Source organism: Loxodonta africana, chromosome 7, assembly GCF_030014295.1.
Source record: "Loxodonta africana isolate mLoxAfr1 chromosome 7, mLoxAfr1.hap2, whole genome shotgun sequence".
NCBI classification, from domain to species: Eukaryota; Metazoa; Chordata; class Mammalia; order Proboscidea; family Elephantidae; genus Loxodonta; species Loxodonta africana.
Window position 1 is genome coordinate 74,371,753 of NC_087348.1, and position 19,611 is coordinate 74,391,363.

At 44.2% G+C, this 19,611-nt stretch overlaps 2 protein-coding genes across 2 annotated transcripts; both read left to right on the forward strand.

Moving 5' to 3' along the window:
* Positions 1-4,157: 4,157 nt before the first annotated feature.
* ASCL3 (achaete-scute family bHLH transcription factor 3) lies at positions 4,158-7,724 on the forward strand. The gene has a single exon (XM_023550614.2). It carries the CDS (start codon positions 6,248-6,250, stop codon positions 6,791-6,793), a length of 546 nt encoding a protein of 181 aa, XP_023406382.1. The 5' UTR covers positions 4,158-6,247; the 3' UTR covers positions 6,794-7,724.
* Positions 7,725-9,915: 2,191 nt separating this feature from the next.
* C7H11orf16 (chromosome 7 C11orf16 homolog) lies at positions 9,916-19,068 on the forward strand. Its single transcript, XM_023550868.2, has 4 exons — positions 9,916-10,760; positions 12,241-12,397; positions 14,446-14,680; positions 15,259-19,068. The coding sequence occupies exons 1-4, from the start codon at positions 10,558-10,560 to the stop codon at positions 15,993-15,995; spliced, it is 1,332 nt and encodes a 443-aa protein (XP_023406636.1). The 5' UTR covers positions 9,916-10,557; the 3' UTR covers positions 15,996-19,068.
* Positions 19,069-19,611: the final 543 nt, after the last annotated feature.

Genomic DNA, 19,611 nt, shown 5'->3' on the forward strand with positions numbered 1-19,611 from the left:
TTAAATTACATTAAATTTGTAGCAAGGATTTAGGGGCTGTAATTTTTTTTTTTTTTTAAGGAGCCCTGGTGATACAGTGGTTAAGCACTTGGGTGCTAACTGAAAGGTCAGAAGTTCAAATCCACTCGCTCCTCTGTGGGAGAGAGATGCGGCAGTCTGCTTCCATAAATTTTTATAGCCTTGGCAACCCAATGGGGCAGTTCTACTCTGTCCTGTAGGGTTGCATGAGTTGCAGTTGACTCAACAGTGATAGGTTTGGTTTTTTTCCAATGGATTTTTTGGTTAGTAAAAACAAATTTTTTTAAACCCACGAATCTAACCTAAAATTATTGATTTTATGGTTAATATTAAAAAAAAATGTTACTCTAAAGGTCATGTTAATCTTTCTGTTTCTGGGTTCCATCTAAAAAAAAAAAAAAAGAATACTGACCAATATATATCCATTATGAGACTATTACTTAAAGATATTTTTCTATAAATATATTTTTTTTAATTTTTATTGTGCTTTAAGTGAAAGTTTACAAATCAAGTGAGTCTCTCACGCAAAAACTTATATGTACCTTGCTACATACTCCCAATTGCTCTCCCCCTAATGAAACAGTCTGCTCCCTCCCTCCACTCTCTGTTTTCCTGTCCATTTCTCCAGCTTCTAACCCCCTCTACCCTCTCATCTCCCCTCCAGGGAGGAGATGCCAACATAGTCTCAAGCGCCCACCTGATCCAAGAAGCTCACTCCTCACCAGCATCCCTCTCCATCCCATTGTCCAGTCGAATCCCTGTCTGCAGAGTTGGCTTTGGGAATGGTTCCTGTCCTGGGCCAACAGAAGATCTGGGGGCCATGACCACTGGGGTCCTTCTAGTCTCAGTCAGACCATTGAATCTGGTCTTTTTACTAGAATTTAGGGTCTGCATCCCACTGCTCTCCTGCTCCCTCAGGGGTTTTCTGTTGCATTCCCTGTCATGGCAGTCATCGGTTGTAGCCGGGCACCCTCTAGTTCTTCTGGTCTCAGGATGATGTAGTCTCTGGTTTATGTGGCCCTTTCTGTCTCTTGGGCTCGTAATCACCTTGTGTCCTTGGTGTTCTTCATTCTCCTTTGGTCCGGGTGGGTTGAGACCAGTTGATGCATCTTAGATGGCCGCTTGCTGGTGTTTAAGATCCCAGACACCACTCTCCAAAGTGGGATGCAGAATATTTTCTTAATAGATTTTATTATGCCAATTGACTTAGATGTCCCCTGAAATCATGGTCCCCAAACCCCTGCCCCTGCTATGCTGGCCTTCGAAGCATTCAGTTTATTCAGGAAACTTCGTTGCTTTTGGTTTAGTCCAGTTGTGGCGACCTCGCCTGTATTGTGTGTTGTCTTTCCCATCACCTAAAGTAGTTTTTATCTGCTATCTAATTAGTGAATTTCCAATTTTAGTATATGTGCTGCCGAAGCGAGCACCATAAATAATTTTGACATTAAAAAAATCATATAACCTAGATCCATGGGAGATCATTCATTTTAGAAAAGAATCTGTTACAAGAGTCCAGTTTTGTAAGCAAACTTTTCTACTTAGTACTGTTACGTGTTGTTATATCTACATATGAGGTAGAAAAAAAAGCTAAACCAGAACTGTGCAGTTCTGTTTAACTATAAGCTACTTTGCATATTGTCACCAATGATCACCTATAAACCAGGGACGTCTGACTAAGCTCAAAATACAGCATCTTGACGACAAAACTCAGGTAAGAGACTTCTCCAGAGTGGCCCATGGGGGAGAATAAGATGTTTTTTAAGAAAATCTTGAGGCAAGGTTGGTAAGTGGTAAATTTTATCAGCTATTATCTTAAACTATCAAATATTGCCCATATATTGAAAGATTCAGTTTTTGCTGTGGATTAAATTATCTGGAGGAGTGGAAATATTTTGGTTTGAAGCCAGGGGACCTCAGTTCTGATCTATGCTCTGCTACTAGCTTTGCGACATCAACCATGTCACAACCCCTCTGTGTACTAGTTTCCTCATTTGAAAAACGAGATTGGATAAGAGGAATTCTAAGGTTCCTTCCAGCTCAGCTCTAACATTTCATGATTCAATTATATGTGCAATTGTAGCTTTTTGTTCTTCGCTAGATATTTTTACTATCTCTGAAAGTTAGAAATTTTATGCTCAGTAGAGCATCCAGAATCTCTTAGGACTTCATCATTTAAAACCTCATCATTTATTTCCCAGAAGAGTTCTAAGACAGAAACCTGAGATTTTCCCAAGATACATGTGTTTGTTAGCTGTGCAAGTGTGTGGAACCGTGGAGCCCAGCCCTAACAATCTGTGTTGCTTTCTTTTAAAACTTCTATTCAATTTTTATAAACACCACCAGCCTCTGGTAGGCTTTCTTTCTCGATTCTTTTTATCACTTTTTTTTTTTTTTTTTTCGTTCTCTCGCTCTTGTTTTGTGATTAAATGTTCTTCTTTGAATAAAAGGTGACTCTGTCTAAATGTTATTACAGTAATTGATGAACTTACTGGAAATGCTGAACAGAAAAACTTCTCATCAATGTGTCTCCAGAGGTGTCATGCTCTTTTTCCAAGAATTATGCAAACTCTTGTTAAAACCTGAAACATTTTATCACTCATGGTAAACAGAGTGTACTCAGATTTCACCTCGGTCAAGGTTTAAGATATTAAAATGATCTTTCAGGGTCAAACCACACACCCCAAGGAATTCTTATATGTAATTGGCTTTGATGACATCTGCTTTACTTTTTGGTAACTCGTCGTTAGTCAGTTCTGGTTTGAGGCAAGAGGCAGAAATAAGGCTCTGCTGTTGTGAGAAGTGTACCGTAGGCTCGATACCCACTGTGCCATCGTTTTGCAGCTTTTGCCGGACATGTTCTTTATTTCTTACTTTCTAGAATTCCTGGCTTGGGGATTTTCTAACTCTTTCACAACTTTTTCTTTTTGACATAATCTTGGCTGATTTTTGATCTTCCAGAGATTTTTGTATATGTTAGTTGTTTTAGGCTATGTGGTCAACAATTTGGAATCTTTCATTTCCTGTCCCTCTGTTTTAATATTTAATTGAGTCTGTCGTACTTCTCTCAGCCCCCCTATGTTAGGCAGAGTTTTCCTGACATTTACTCCTTCTCCAGCCTGTTTCACCATGACGTGTTAAAATCCTCCTCCACCCCCAACTTCCGCTGCCCTTTCTGTTTCTGTGGTCACTTGTCTTTTCACAGGCCATCCTGGAGAGGCTGTTTGACAAGAATTGGAACACACTGTTTTGCATGTGAATACTGGTTCTCAGAGGCTGCTCCTCTCACTACATAGTGCAGCCACAGTGTTTTTGCCCATGTTCAGGCAGAGAGCCAAGGGCCAATGTTATCTAATCTTGTGCACAAACCTTACAACATACATACCAGCTGCCGTGAAGTTGATTCCTACACATGAAGACTCCACGTGTGTCTGAGTAGAATTGTGCTCCATATGGTTTTCAGTGGCTGATTTTTGGAAATCTCCAGGCCTTTCTTTCAAGGAGCCCCTGGGTGGACTCAAACTGCCAATCTTTTGGTTAGCAGCCAAGAGTTTTAACTGCCCATACACCTTAGGACTGGTTTTTTGGCTTTTTTTTTTTTTTTTCTTTATATATGCCAAGCGTAGAGAACAACTTCTCACTCCTAAAGATGTTGAAAAATCAAACCCCCAAGAAATGAACAGAAAGCAATATTTCCTTCTTTTCTGGAGGTTAGTCTCATAATCAACCCATGATTAGATGTTCATGTTGTTTTTTCTTTTTCATTTTAGGTGTATCCTTCACCCCTCAAATTCGCTTTGGATAGATAAATGTTTTCATTTTCCAGTGTTAGGGAAAATATCAGCCAGGTTTTCCGTAAGATACAATTTAGAAAGGGATGCTGCACACATATTCATCCATGAAGAAAGGAAAGAGAAAAAGAACTAATGTTTGTGCTTGGTAAACCAAAAACTCATTGCTGTTCAACCGATCCTGACTCACTGTAACCTTGTAGGACAGAGTAGAACTGCCCCATGGGGTTTCCAAGGTGGGAAGTACAGAGGTGAAGAGCTCAGCTGGTAACCAAAAGGTTGGCAGTTTGAATCCACCAGCTGCTCCTTGGAAACCCCATGGGACAGTTCTACTCTGTCCTATAGGGTCGCTATGAGTTGGAATTGACTCAATGGCAGTGGGAGAAATCTTCGTGGAAGGAAGCAGACTGCCACATCTTTCTCCTGTGCAGTGGCTGGTGGGTTCAGACCATCAGCCTTTTGGTTAGCAGCCGAGGGTGCTTAGCCACTGCAGCACCAGGGCTTCTTCTTGTACTTGGTACATTATATACACTTCCATTTAATTCTTACAACCACCTGCAGTTAACATCTCAGTTGGACACAGGAGGAAGCTGAAGCTCAGAGAGGTTAAGGAACTGTCCTAAGCACATACAGCTGGGAAGGGGCAGAGCCAAGAATGAAACTCTCAGGGTATTAGGACTGAATGAAAACTGCTCTTTTCCAACAGCACTACCCTGTGTCCCAGTTATCTGGTTAAACTCAATGGCTCTGTAAAGCCAGTTGTGACTACATTTTACAAAGGCAAAAAGGGGTGGTGGTTAAGTATTAGATGGATGCCGACCTATTCAGAAATAGGAAACCTGTTGGCGTGAGACCTCCAGGGGTGTAATACTTTATCCTTGTGCTCCGTGGGGAAAAAGAAAAAAGAACTAAAACTGTTGCACTTGATTCAATATATCTAAAGTTATGCATAAGTAAAAATTTGTAAATTGAGTTAGGAGAGTTTCTCACTTAGAGTTATAGTAAATTTTTATTTTTTAATAATTCATTTTTATTTTTTGTTGTTTGAAATATACATAGCAGAACATACACCAATTTAAGAATTTCTACATGTACAATTCAGTGGCATTGATTACATTCTTCAAGTTGTGCAAACATTCTCACTCTCCTTTTCCAAATTGTTCCTTCCCCTTTAACATAAACTCACTGCCCACTTTGTTCCTTATCTAATCTTTGGAGATGCTGTTGTCAATTTTGTCCCATGTAGACAGATCTTAAAAGAGCACAATGCTCAAGGCTGACATTCTTCACTAGTTAAGCTAGACTATTGTCTGTTCTTAAGAAGACTTCAGGGGATTTTTTGGTTTAAGGGTTAAAGGTTATCTCAGGCCAATAGTTTTGGGGGTTCATCCAGCCTCTCCGGCTCCAAACCATGTTGACTGTTCTTTAAAGAGCACAATGTTCGAGGCAGACTTTCTTTATTAATCAAGCTATTGTTTGGTCTAAAGGAGTCTTCAGAGGATATTTTTTGGTTTAAGGTTTAAAGATTATCTCAGGGCAATCATTTTGGTGTTTGTCCAGCCTCAATGGCTCCAGAAAGTTATAGTGAATTTTTAAAAGCCAATAATTCCTTTCTTGTTTTTAATTTTCGTTTTGCCCCTGGTATAGCAGGTATTGGTTATACTGTGAGGTTTCAGGCTCATTAACTAGTTTGTCATTTCTCCAACATGTATTTGAATATTGTGCTGTTTCAGCATTTTCCAAGCTCCAGCTATTTGCGTACACCTTCATTGTCTTCATCACATCTGTGTTCTACCTGTATTATTATTATTTACTTAATATTTTTCTATAAATCATTCACATTTTTTACTCAAGTAGATTTATTTTTAAAAAGAAACTTTATATCACTAAGTGTGAAATAAGTAAAATTAACAATAAAGAAAAGTGATTAAATTCTAGCTAATACAAAACCAAAAAAAAAAAAAATTCCATTGCCATTGGGTCGATTCTAACTGTGAGCAATCCTAAAGGACAGAGTACAACTGCCTCATAGGATTTCCAAGGCTAAGCAGACTGCCACATCTTCCTCCTGTGGAGGGGCTGGTGGCTTTGAACCACGGGCCTAACGGTTAGTGGCCAAGTGCTTTAACCACTGCACCACCAGGGCTCTGTAGAATAGTGTGGAAGACACTCTGATGAGACTCAGGCTGTATCTTTCTAACCACAAGAATTGAAAGAGGGCTAATTTTCTCACGGAGTGACTCAATGTTGTTTAACAATATTTCTGTGTACTATTGAAAATCTTCTTACTACCCACAGAATATCGTTAACCCATATAGTTTTCACAATGAACTCAGAAAGTATTCATCAAAGCAGAAAAGTCTTTAAAAGCAAATGACATCTACTCTCTCCTGATCTGGCCAAATTAATAAACTTGGTTATATTTCCAGGTTAAAGAGGGAATGATGGACAATAGAAGCCATTCTAATCTGCCAGACAAACTGCCTGTCTTCTCTGATTCTGCCCACTTGCCACTGACCCGGTCCTTCTATCTGGACCCTATGGTCACTTTCCACCTGTACCCTGAGGCCCCAGTGCCATCCCCTTACTCTGAAGAGCTGCCATTGCTGCCTTTTTCCAGTGACTCCATGATCATGGAAAATTATGGTGAACCCTGCCCCTTCTCCTTCCCAATGCCTTATCAGAATTACAGAAGGTGTGAATACTCCTACGGGCCCGCCTTTATCCGGAAAAGGAATGAGCGAGAAAGGCAGCGGGTGAAGTGTGTCAACGAAGGTTATGCCCAGCTCCGCCATCATCTGCCAGAGGAGTATTTGGAGAAAAGACTCAGCAAAGTGGAAACCCTCAGGGCTGCAATCAAGTACATTAATTACCTGCAGTCTCTTCTGTGCCCTGAAAAGTTTGAGAGCAAGAATAACCCTGGGAAAGGGCTCTCCATAATGGCAACCAGCGGCCGCCACACTGACCCCATTTTTAGAATCGTTTGACTCAGTGTTTCCAAATGGAAACAAATATTTTCACAAAATGGGGTCTCTTACAGCATCATTCAATAGTTTTTCCTAAATGTAATTTCTGTGTGAGCAGATAGTTCAGATGATAATCTATGGTGGCTGTTGCTTACCTGGATTACGGGTTTTATACATTACCTTACGTAGATTGAGAAGATGTGTCTTAAGTTTTAGTCATCTCTTTCAAGAGTTTTACACGGGGTAAAGGGCCCAGTGTTCTCTGCCCCTCCCACCCTGTCCTTCTTACACACTTGGCCAGAGTCTCAGCTGTGAGAAGCTCTCACAAAAGCACTGTAAATTATGACTAATGACTACTCAATGTTTGTCATGCACTTTGCAGATGCTTCACACTGAGCGATTACAATGAACCTCCCTTGATTTGTCGAAGTTTGATGGTTTTTATGATTTGGGGTTAACATGAAGTCTATACCTTACTCATGTCTTGATGGGAAAGCATCTTTGAGAGAAAGCAAAAATTCTTCACAAAGTTTTGTTGTTATTTGAAAATGTCTCAGAGTCAAATTTTTACTGCATGCAGAAGACTTCCGCAGACAGCTTAGTGTAGGGGTTAAGAAGGCAGGCTCTGCAATTAAACTGTCTTGGTTTAAATTATGACTCTGCTACCTCCTCTCTATGTCTTGGTTCCTCATCCACAAAATGAGAGTGATAATAACAGCAAATACCCCATTGTTTATTATGAGGATTAATAGTACTTGACACATAAGTATTCATAACCATTATTTATTATTACCCTTATCTTTTTCTGTCCATAACATCACCATTCTCCAGGTCCTCTAGGCCAGAAGACTTACAGCTGCCAGGCTTTTCCTTCTCACCTGGGAAGGTTGGTCACTGCCCCGTATCTTGGAGTCTGCCTTCAGGATGTCTGTTTCCAAGGCCAGCTTCAGCTCTATCCTCTCCCTTAACTCCCAAACCCTATCAGGACTTCCTCCACACTGTGACACCCATCTCCACTGTCGTTTCTGTTCCCCAATTTCCCACCCTTGCCGTTACTTGGAGATAGGGACCAGTTTTATTAATCCTATATTCCTAAAAAAAAAAAAAAAAAAAAATTTTTTTTTCCTAGCACCCAGCAAAAGGCCCCAAATCAAGTAGACGTCTTTATATATATATACATATATATATATATATATATATATATACATATTTATTTTTTTAACCCATTCCAGTGCTGTCACCTAGTGTCTGGGTCATTTTAATAGTCTCCTCTTTGACCCCGTATGCTCTGTTTTCACCTGGCTCTAGCCTCACTCTGACATTCTTTCTTAAAGGACTTCATGTCCCTCTGCCGCTCAAACCCCATAATGACTTCCTTTTGACTACCAAGCTGTTTAAATTTATTTGCTTGGCTTTCAAAATTTCCTGCAATCTGGCTCCATCTCAAATATCCACCTTGATTTCCCAGACACCTCATCTTCCCAGAAAAGAAAATCATGGTCTTGCAAATGCATAGAATGTCATCCTCCTCTTCCCCTCCACCATCAAAATCCCAGCTGCCTTAGGAATTCTGTCACTGCTGGAGTCTTCATTAATCTTTGTGGCTCTAACTCTGACTTTGTGCAACTTTTACGTACACAGTCCTGGGCAACAGTCGTTCTCCTGAGTACAAAGTTACGTTCTATGAGGGCAGTCATCAGTTAAGATGCTTTTTATTGCAAAAAAAAAAAAAAAAAGCCCAACCCAAACTGGCTTAATCAATAAAAGGAATTTGTGGACTCATGACTGAAACATCTAGAATAGGGCTGCCTTCAGAACTTGTTTTCTTTAGGTTTATCCTCCCTGTCTTCCTCTAGGGATAGCTTCAGGGTCTCAAAATGGCTGTGAGAAGCTCCCAGAACTACATGCTTTTTTTTTTAATGCACAGGAGTGGAGAGAGGGTCTATATCCCAGGATTCCCCACAAAAGTCCCGGTATTCATTCTGACTGGAGAGGCTGAGAACATGCTCGCTCCTAAACTGTCCCTGTGGCCAGAGGAGTGGGATGTGCGGATCGCACAGGTTCCAGCCCTGGAGCTGAGGGTCCAGTCAGCTTCTCCTAACCACGGGAATCCACAGAAACAGGAAACTAGGGGAAAGGGAGGAACGAACGAGGAGGAATAAATGTCCCTACATACTTTTTTGGTATTCTTCACTGAACACAGTGCCGGGCACATAGTTGTCGCACAGTGACTGTAAGTGGCCACAGAATAGCAGCTTCCTCCCATGGACTCCCGCGCCAACCAGGACATGGGTCATTCCTCAGGCTGGAATGCCCTGCCATTTCCCTGCTGTATAGGAGTGTGTGCCCACACTGGCCTCTTTCCTAAAGCCCTCCCAACTATCTTTCTACGGAGAGATAACCCTTCAAAACTGCTCTAATGACAGCTATCTGAATATGCACATGAAGAACGTCTGAGTGTAAGAGGATGTAGAGACCCTCTCATTTCATAAGATTTTTGGGGGTGGAATGGCTGACCCAAGTCCTACAACCGGAATAGAATCCGGACTTGTTCCATTTGTCACCACTGCCCCACCATGCAAGGGGCTACCATACCTCGTCTCCACAGCAGAGTCCTGTCTGTTACAGAGCATACCCACACTTTGGGTTCTTTTGTTTGAAACTACAGAAAACTTCTGTGTTAGAGTTCCCAGGCCAGCCATTGGCTTCTCCCCACCCCTAGCCTCCCGCCTGCCCCGAGTGGAGGCAGATCCACAGCCCTAAGTCTCTGTTGGGGTCAGCTCTCTCCTTCACTGGACTCCCCTGAGATCCATAAGGTTTCCGAATGTGACTGATTCTTCTGGCAGTGGAGAAGCTGCCCTTTGAAACTGAGGCTACTCTGGCCTTTCTTTCCACCTCCCAGAGTCTTCAAGGGAGCAAGAGAACTACATGCTCCTCTACCACTCCCATGGCTCTCAAGACCTCTGTCTGGGCAGCTGCCATGCCAGGCCCTGCCCCAGTCCCTTCAAGCCCCCCAGCGGAGTCAGAGCCCCTCCTGTTAGCCCTCTGCACATGCTCAGTACAATCACTTGGCTAGTGTTCCTGCTGGCTTGCATCCATGGCAACCTGCTTGGCAACCAGGAGTCATCTGGGCTGAGGTCCTGAGCCCCAACTGTCAGAGGGAGGAACCAGGTTGAGGTGGAGCCTGGCAGTTTGAGTCTGTGGGTAAGTCCCTTTGGGGTTAGACTTGTGTACAGGTCTTCGGTGGGCTGGGGCAGCAGAGTTTGGACCCTGGGCTGTAGCTGTTGTCTATGAACAGTTTTGAAGTGGCTAGGCCCTGGGTTCTTAGTTCAGCCTGGGGTCAGTGTTAGTCCTGTAGGTGTTTGGGTTAGGAGAGGAGTCTGTGGTTTGGTTTAGGGGCCAGGTGGTCATCAGGGTTAAAATTTGTGAAGAGAAGAATGGTCTGCCATTAGGGAGGAAGAAGAAAAAAAATGAACATATACTGAGCTACTTATGTGCCAGGTACTTTACATATATTATCTCCTGTGCAGTAACTGAAGCTCAGAGAGAAGTAAACACACAACCAGTAAGCAAAAGGGATTTAAAGCTGGGTTTCCCTAAAATCACAGCTCTTGCTCTTCTAACCCTTCCCCTACTTCCTGAGAGGGTGTCTCTGAGACAGGTGATTCAAAAAGGAAACTGAGCGACTGTGGGAGATGGTGGGCTGTGCACAGGCAGGTCACCCACAGAGCTGAACCCCACCCTGCCTGGCACTCTCTACTCAGCTGTGGGCCGCCACTCAGGTAATGGTGGTGTTGTTCTCAGGTGGATTCTTCGAAGCCATGGACTCCTCCACAGGGCCTGGGATGCCTCTGCCCAAATACTGTAGCATGACCACAACCCTGAAGGCCCCTTGCTGGGACAGTGCTGCTCCTCCCTGGGACCTGTCCTTCACCTGCCCCTTTGCCCTCCGAACTCCCTGGCTCACCAGGCACAACCTCCTCACAAGGTACCTGTCTCTGCACCTCTGGCTGAAGGGAATTGTGTGCATCTTTCCTTTTCCTTTTTGTTCTTGGCTCCCTTTCTACCAAGAGGGAGAGAACTTGCATGTTGGGAAGGCTGAAGGACTTCTTTACTACTGTGGCCGTGATTTGCCTGAACACAGACAAAGGAGTGTAGTACTCCTGCCTAAAGTACATTCCTAATGACTTCAAGGGCTGGCCTGGCTTTTGCCTTGCCCTTGTAGCAGAGTTGTGGTTGTCACAGTTGGTGTGTGTGAGAGAAGGCATCAGGGACCACCCAGTTATAAAGTGTTCTAGCTCATTTTACCATCAACTATGAGATGACTTCTGGCACCACGTGAGAAATTAGAGTTTCTACAACCAACAACTAAGGTAGGATCCGGGCCCCTCTTCAGGTTACTTCAGTATTCCTCAATTATTCTGATTTTTCCTAAATAGTACCCTTAGTCAGCTGTATGAAGTGTGAATACTACTGTACAAGCTGGCAAAGGAACCTCAGTCTACACCCACTAACCCATTGTTGTTGAGTCAATTTGGATTCATAGCAACCCTATAGGACAGAGTAGAACTCCCCCATAGGGCTTCCAAGGCTGTAATCTTTACAGAAGCACACTGCCACATCTTTCTTCCAAGGAGCAGCTGGTGGCTTTGAACCACCGACCTTTTTGTTTCACAGCCAAGTGCTTAACCAAGGCTCCTCATAAGCACGTACGAATTGGGTAAATTCAGGGACTCATGTTCACATTACTCAGTTCAGTCTGCCCAGTAGAGGGACATGCTGGCTCGAAGGGTCTTTAAAGCTGCCTTTCTTGATTTACCTATTTGGACCATCCAGTTCAAGGCTAGAGTTAAGGATCCTTTGTGTTCAGGCCTCAGACTCCTGCCAACAAAGTAAAGAGCTTGCACAGAAACCTGAGTTAGCAGCTTGCCCAGGCTTGGCCCTGCCCACAAAGCTTCTCAGAATGCCCTTCTCCTTTTTCCAGCCCACAGCCTCTTAGTCAGCTGCTTTGTGCTGCCCCAGCTCAAAGACTTCCTTATCTGCATCACCCTCCAACCCGCAGCGCCAAGTGTCGTTACAATTTTGCTCCTTCAGCATTTCCACTCCTTATCTTGGAATCCCACACACCGCCTTAGGATTTACCTTAATACCTTAACAGCACTGTTTCCTGGTCTGCTGTCTAGTCTCAGAACCAGGATAAATTAATATATCAAGCCTAATTACATTTTTATTACTTTGGCCCAATCAGATCAACAGTGGTTCCCTGCACTGCCTTCTCTTTCTGCCCTTCCCAACAGTCCATTTTATCTTACTGGAAGTCATCAATTACCACTTTTCACATGGACTTCTGCTCCATATACCGTTGTCGTCATGCTCACACCGTGGCTCTGCAGAGCTGTGAAACTTGTTTCTTGATGTTCTTAGGGCTTGGTCTTTTCTACCTTCTAATTCTACTTGCTCTTCCCCAGGTATGTGTCTTATCACCCATGTCTCCACATCACTGACCCAGCATGGCAGGAGCCTGGCTGGCTGGGAAGAGTTGGAGATGCTGCTGACCCATGGGTCCTAGCAAGAAGGGAACCAGATGGCTTTTATTACCGGGCTCAGATAAAGCCTGCTCCAGAGGCAAGTCCCCACCTCACAGCATCTCCTGGCATGCTCCTCCGGGGTGGCCCTGCCATACCTGATGTGCATCAGCTGTGCATACCCAGCAATTCAAGTTCTTGGATAAGCACAGATCTGCCATAGCTGGGTTGTAGGAGGGAAAATATTTATTAAATGTACTTTGTTCAGGAAAATTCAGTATGTGTGAATTTTGGGTACCAGCCTAAGGGACCAAACCAACAAGTTGCCCTCAAGTTGATTCTGATTCATGGTGACCCCATGTGTGTCAGCATAGAACTATAATCCACAGGATTTTTAATGGCAAAATTTTTGGAAGTAGGTCTCCAGGCCTTTCTTCCAAGGCGCCTCTGGGTGGACTTGAACCTCCAACCTTTTGGTTAGCAGCTGAGCATGTTAACTGTTTGCACCACCTGAAGAAGAAGACTAATGTGCTTTCCCACATGCAGCCACGTGGGTTCCTGCACACAGAGCCGCCCTCTGGCACGCAAGGAGCCAGGCTTGGCTTCACATCAGGGGCTACTTACTTCTGGGGGATTTTTTTCTTCTTTTCAGAGTCAGACTTCACGAATGTGGATCCCTGGGAGGAAGAATAGTGTGAATCCTTAAAAAACATGAATTATTGAATTTCCTATCAAAAGTAATTTTGTTATTTCCAAGTAACTTATATGTGAATTCTAATTAAATGTTAGTAGTTGTTGTTAGTTGCCTTTGAGTCTAATCCACCTCGTGGTGACCCAGTTTGTGCACAGTAGAACTGCTCCATAGGGTTTCCATAGCGTTTCCAAGGCTGTGAACTTTCAGGATCGGATCACCAGGCCTGTCTTCTGAGGTGCCTCTGGGTGGGTTTGAACAGCCAGTCTTTCAAGCACTTGACTGCTTGTGCCGCCCAGTCAGAGTTTTGCTGAATTGTAAGTTCTGTCTAGTGATTTTTTAAAAATAATTTTTTGTTGTTGTTGTTGTTGAAAATATACACAGAATATACAACAATTCAGCAGTTTCGGCATATGCAACTCAGTGACAACTGATTACATTCTTCGATTTGTGCAACCATTCTCACCCTCCTTTTCTGAGTTGTTCCTCTCTCATTAACATAAACTTACTGCCCCCTAAGGTTCCTATCTAATCTTTCGAGTTATGTTGTCAATTTGACCCCATATAGATATTGTAAGAGCACAATGCTCAAGGCTAACATTCTTTACTAGCTAAGCTAAACTATTTTTTGCTTGATTTTAAGAACACTTCAGGGAGTGTTTTTAGTTTAAGGTTTAAAGGTTATCTCAGGGCAATAGTTCATGGGTTCATCCAGCCTTCATGGCTCCGGAAAGTCTGGATTCCATGAGAATTTGAAATTCTGTTCCACATTTCCCCTTTGTGATTATCTGCCTAGTGATTTAGTAAAAGTAATTTGTAATCAGACTATTTCTCTTCAAAATAGTACTGAGTGCTCGAAAGCAGCTCGTGCTTTTAATTGCCTTAAGTACTTCTGGCCTCTCTTTTGTGCTGTTCATTTGCTTAGCCAAGCCTCTTCCACATAGACTGTAAATGCTGTGCTGAGGGCTGCTGTGAGTACCAAAATTGCTCCTTGCCCACCTCCACCACTTGGCCTCATGGACGAGTAATAAATCAGCCCTGGTTGGTTTGGATCCAGGAACAGCAGTTCGTAAGAGGGGAAATGCTGGTTCAGGAGGGTAGGTGTTGGGGGAGGAGTGCATTGGGGAGGTTGCAGAGGGCATGGGTTACTCCTGGGAATTGTAGGCCAAAAGTATAGGTGGGAGAAAAGAAAAAAAAAAAAAAAAAAGATGGGAAGAGGAGGCAGGAAGCAATAAAAAAGAGTTGCCCATGGCAAGAAGAGGTAGAGGGAAGAACATCAGCACCATGGCCTGTCTGTCTCTGCTCTCACGGGCTTTAAGCAGCCAGCACAATCCCTGTCCCTTCTTTAGGTGGTCCCTGCTGTTCGCAAGGAAAACGCTGGGTCTGGTTCTGGGGCCTCGTACAGAATCCTTGCTCCCTGCTATACTTCCTTATTCTGGGTGTTTTCTTCCCTTCAGCTGGAGAGGCAAGGGACTCTGTTTGTGGAATTTGAGGCCCCCGCTGTCACAGGCCCAAAGCAGCCAGCCCAGCAGCATGGTGTGGTCTTGGAGGAAGAAGTCATTCAGCTCTCACCACCCATGGCATACTCACTGAGACCTGGGGACAAGGTGCTGGCACCCTGGGAGCCAAATGGACAGCGGTATGGACCTGGCACTGTTCTCTTGGGCTTGGAGACCAGAGACCCTCAGAGAGGTAAGGGAAGCTGCTCTGACCTACCAATCCTCAGAAGAAGCCAGGTCAGTAATCAGGCCAGAGGAGAGACCAGGGGTGTCTCTATAGCTTAGAGGTCTTGCAGCTTAATCCCAGAGTGGCAATAGAGGTATAAACCATATCCATCAGATTATAAAATATTTTTTATCAGGGCAAAATGGCCCAACTATATCGTGTGTGTGTTGGTTAGCTAAACCTTGGTGTGGCGGAGTCATCCTGGGTCATACCAGTACTCATGTCCTCCAGGCCTGGGCCAGTCCTCTTATACCTTCTCCCACCCCAGGATGCATTTTGGTTTTGACTCAAAAGAATGGGTCCCTCCAGGTCATCTTGTAGTCCAGAAGACAAGCTGACTCAAGTCTACTGGGAAGGGGCGGTAAAATGTGGAGCAGGTAAGGGGAATGTTCCCGCAGGCTCTCCAGGGCGCGGTGTGCTTGGGGAGCTAGGCAGCCAGAGCAGAGGGGGCTGCACTGAGGCTTTGCCTTTGGGTATACGAGAATGCTTATCCTCACAATAAAGAGCTAATTATAACAAGGCTGTTGCCTTTTTCCATTCTGTAGTATCAAAGGATGAAGAAATCACTGTTCACTTCTGGAATGGCAAGACAGCTAAAGTGCCTCTAGGTGGGGTCAGGTGGGTGCCCCTAACTGTCTGGAAGGCGGCTGTGGAGAAGCTACACAAGCCTTTCACGAGAGAACACCCCAGCCCCCTCCTCTGGGCCCCTTGCTGCACTCTGCTAGGGTCGGCCACTGGATATGTCACCAAAAGGCTGCCTCTGGGCACTCCGTTCCTGTGCCCTTTCTGCCATCCCCACGCCTGCTGCCAGCTGCTGTGCCAGGGCTGCCTCTGCTGCTGTCCCTTAGCTGGACCCACCTGGTGGCCTCTAACTCGGACCTCAGAGGTCACAGCCAGAGAACTTCCAGAGCCAGAGCTGAAGCCCACAGCTCAGCTTTTGCCCCTAGAGGGTCCTAAAGAGGAGGACGTAGCAGTGCATGTGCCCATGGCTGTTTCTTCTTCTTCCTCCTCCTCTTCTGAAGAAGAGGATTTGGGGAAGGATTTGGAGATGGGCCCTCCCCAAAGACTGATGGTGAACAGCACAGTCAACACAGGCCCCATCCCTCCGGAGAAGTCTCCACGGCAGAGTGGATTCTGTCAGCCAGAATGGAGGTATTGGAGGAGAAATGGCCCTGAGCCGCGTCCTAGGAAGCCAGGTATACCCAGGGCACAGGGTTGTCTGCTAGGGCAGTGGCTGAGGCCCACTGCTCCATTCCTGTCCATGTGTCTGTCAGGAATCTGATGCAGGTTTCCACCATGTTAGGATTGGAGGTAACACTTTGGAGTGTGGTCATGTTCAAGGGGAGGCTGTGATAAGAGGGAAATGCTAGGTTTCCATTTAAGCAATAAAGCCCAACAAGAAAGAATGGGCTGATCTTTGTGCTAAGGTTTGCATCCCTGTTTAATACCTGTCTTTTCTTCCTTCACTGATCTTTACTGACAGGGCACTGCCATTGTCTGATTTTGCCACTCTCCCCGTTTTTTTTTCTTGGAGGCCTTAGTTTTTCTCTAGGTGAATTGTCAAAATGCTTCCAAGTGTTGATAAGGGTGGTCAATGCCTCGAAAAGCACAGAAACCTGTGGGTAAACACTGGTCATCAGGCCCCTTGTCCTAGATGAGCCCCGCAGGATGGGAAGGACCAGGGCACTGCATTATGCTGCTGATTGTTCCCAGCTAGCAGGGAAAAGCAGTGTTTAAATTGTTAGCAGTCTGCAGCCGTCCCCATACTTCTTAACCTCAAGCTAAAAACTGTACGACATCCCCTGGAGGTCTCAGGGGCAGCCTATCATTGATCTGCCTCACAGCCACCCTATCTGAATTCTAAGGAGACCAAAAGAGAGCAGAGGCTTAAGTCAGCAGCAGAGCTATGTGAAGAGGTGGTCTGGATAGGCCTGGCGCTAGACTAGATTCTTGGGGCCCTGGGGTCACTCACCGATTTAAAGCTCAATAGAGAGGGTACCTGGGGCAGGCATACTGTGAGGGTTAAGGAATACTCCTGCTAAGGTCTTAAGGCTCTCTAGACACTGTATGGTACCTATTTGAAGCTCCCCTATTTCCAGGATGGCTGCTTACTAGGAAGAACCTCTTAGCCCATGAGAATTTTAATCCTGCCTCAGGGGTAAGGAGTTTGTTAAGCTTCAGTTCTGGAAAACTGAGAAATTGTTTCTACAATGAGACGCTTTCCTGAGTGACTCTTTTGGACCTCTGGGCTTTGGGATAGGTGGGGATGTACTGATAAAAGTCTGCTCTTGTATGTTTTTCCAAAGTGAACCCCAACTTTATTTATTTAGCATTTATTTACTTAGGATAAAACATTTTTAAAAATAATTTTTGTTGTTGTTGAGAATATACACAGAACATACACCGGTTCAACAATTTCTACATGTACAATTCGGTGACATTATGTTCCTCAAATTGTGAAACCATTCTCACCCTCCTTTTCTGAGTTCTTCCTCCCCCATAAACTCACTGCCCTCTAAAGTCCCTACCCAATCTTTCGAGTTGCTGTTGAGCATTTGATCCCGTATACATAGATCTTAAATGAGCACAGCACTCAAGACTGACTTTCTTTACTAGTTAAGCTAAACTATTGTTTGGTTTTAAGAAGACTTAAGGGGGTATTTTTGGTTTAAGGTTTAAAGCTTATCTCAGAATAATGGTTTCAGGGGTTCATCCAGCCTGCGTGGCTCCAGAATTACTATTGCATTTTATAGAGGTATTCCCTGGCTTTCGATGTGTGAGATCTTTCCCCCACCTGCGGTAGGGAAATAACTAGAGGGACAAGAATCCAGCTATGACCAGCTGAACTCTCCCTCCCCTCTCCAAGAGGATACTTTGTACTGAAAATACGAAGAGGTTCCTTGACTTCTGTGAAATGGGTCATTTCAATATCACAGTGGGAGGCCTCGCAGAAACAACGGGAAACAGACGTTTCTGTGAGCTCTGCCCTCCCAACAAGTGATGACACAAATGGTGTTGAAATCTAGTTTCCTTGCTAACTTCTCCAGGGCTTCCGCTGCCTCCAGCTTCGGCACAGCCTGGGGAAAGAAAAGCTGTACTTACCCAACACAGAGGAGCTTGTGGGGAGCAACTGAGACAGCAGCAAGCCCAGCATCAGGGACAGGAGTGAGTCATAGTGGTCAGGCCTGCCCCACATACCCTGTCTTCTCAGTGGTTCTGAAACCTGTGCTCCCACTGCTGTGGCTTGCTCCATGACAATTCTCTAGGCTGGTTTCAAACCCAATTAAGTCCATACAAAATTTGATTAGTCCTAAGTATGCATTGTTCTTATCCTCATTGCGCAAAGCCACTTGGAGCTACATTTAGTCTCTCTCCCCATCACTATTTTAAACAGACCAATTACATTTTTGTTTCTCCCTGAAATGAATTCTAAGGCAAGTTAACTGATTATAACAAAGAGAAATATAGTATCATCAGGTACTTTGCTGGGTTTTCCTTTAGATACTGGATTATTTGCTATGCTTCTGGCAAAGGTTAATTCCTGGGGCTGAACCCTGAGTATCAACGGACCTGCCCTCTGCCAGGTCCCAGCCCTGTACTCAAGCCCATGGAGAGCATGCCTGGGATGGAGTGTGGAGAAAGGGGACCCCGAGTCCTGGTCAGATGGAGTACTGTGCACAAAAACTAGTAAAGATGAAGTGCATAAAATCGCATGTCAGCTGGGGCCAGAAACAATGGCTAACACTAGAGCTTTTCTTTTTGCCCCTTCAGATTTGTATACTTTTAAGGAAATGTGCTGCTTTGCTTCTCCAAAATATGCTTGATAGCCATCAAGTACTGATGTTGGAGTCTGGAGTTCTGCCTCTTACGGATTGATCCTCTTGTATAGCCTCCTGCTCTGTCCCCACCTTTAGTTACAGGCAATGAGAGGTTACTGTTTGAGCCTAACAATCTCAGGGAGACCAGACTGTTGTTTGCCAGCAGTCATGTTGCTCCCCCTTCCTCCCTTGCTCGAGTAAAACAGTATTCAAGCTGTTGTTTTTAAAGTCAGGAAGGGATGGATTTCTTTAAAAGTATTCTTTCTTTTTTACATTTTTTTTTTTTTTTTTATTCCTTAGGAGGAAACCGTGGTGGCATAGTGGTTAAGCGCTATGGCTGCTAACCAAAAAGTCAGCAGTTCGAATCTGCCAGGCGCTCCTTGGAAACTCTATGGGGCAGTTCTACTCTGTCCTATAGGGTCACTATGAATTGGAATCGACTCCACGGCACTGGGTTTGGTGTTTTTTTTTTTGTTTGTTTTATTCCTTAGGAAGTCACATCTCTCATTTTTGTTTTGCTTCATTCAGCTTCTTAGACCCTGTTTTTCCATCAGCTTCCTCTCTCTTCTTTGTGATCAGTGTGATTTATAAACTCTTTTTAGTGGCTGCAGTTGGTTAGCTTCCCCTACTGGTGTTTGAAAATGCCTCTGAAAATGACTCCTATCCAATTCCAAATTTGTGAACAAGATAATAACCTTTCCAAAAAGCACAGTAGCCAGATTTGAGTAACAAACTTAATTTCTCTTTAAAAGAACAGTGTTAGTTTACATATACTTAAGGAGATTCAGCAACCCTCAATATTGTTCTACTTAAGACATCAAGACTAGCCCCATCAAAATGGTGGCATATTCAACATAACTAATTGACTTTTGGGTTTAGGAACAGGACATTGCAACATATCTGGAAAGAAGACAACAGACAACTGAGAACACAAACTGTACTAGTGGAAAATAACCAAGGAGCTGACCCTGGAAGAAACCAGCAGGAAGCCACCAAAGACCCTGCCAGAGGAAGCTGAACATGAAAAATGAGTCAGGGTATTGAGACAGGGTGATAAGAATTCTCTTTAGACTAAAAGCC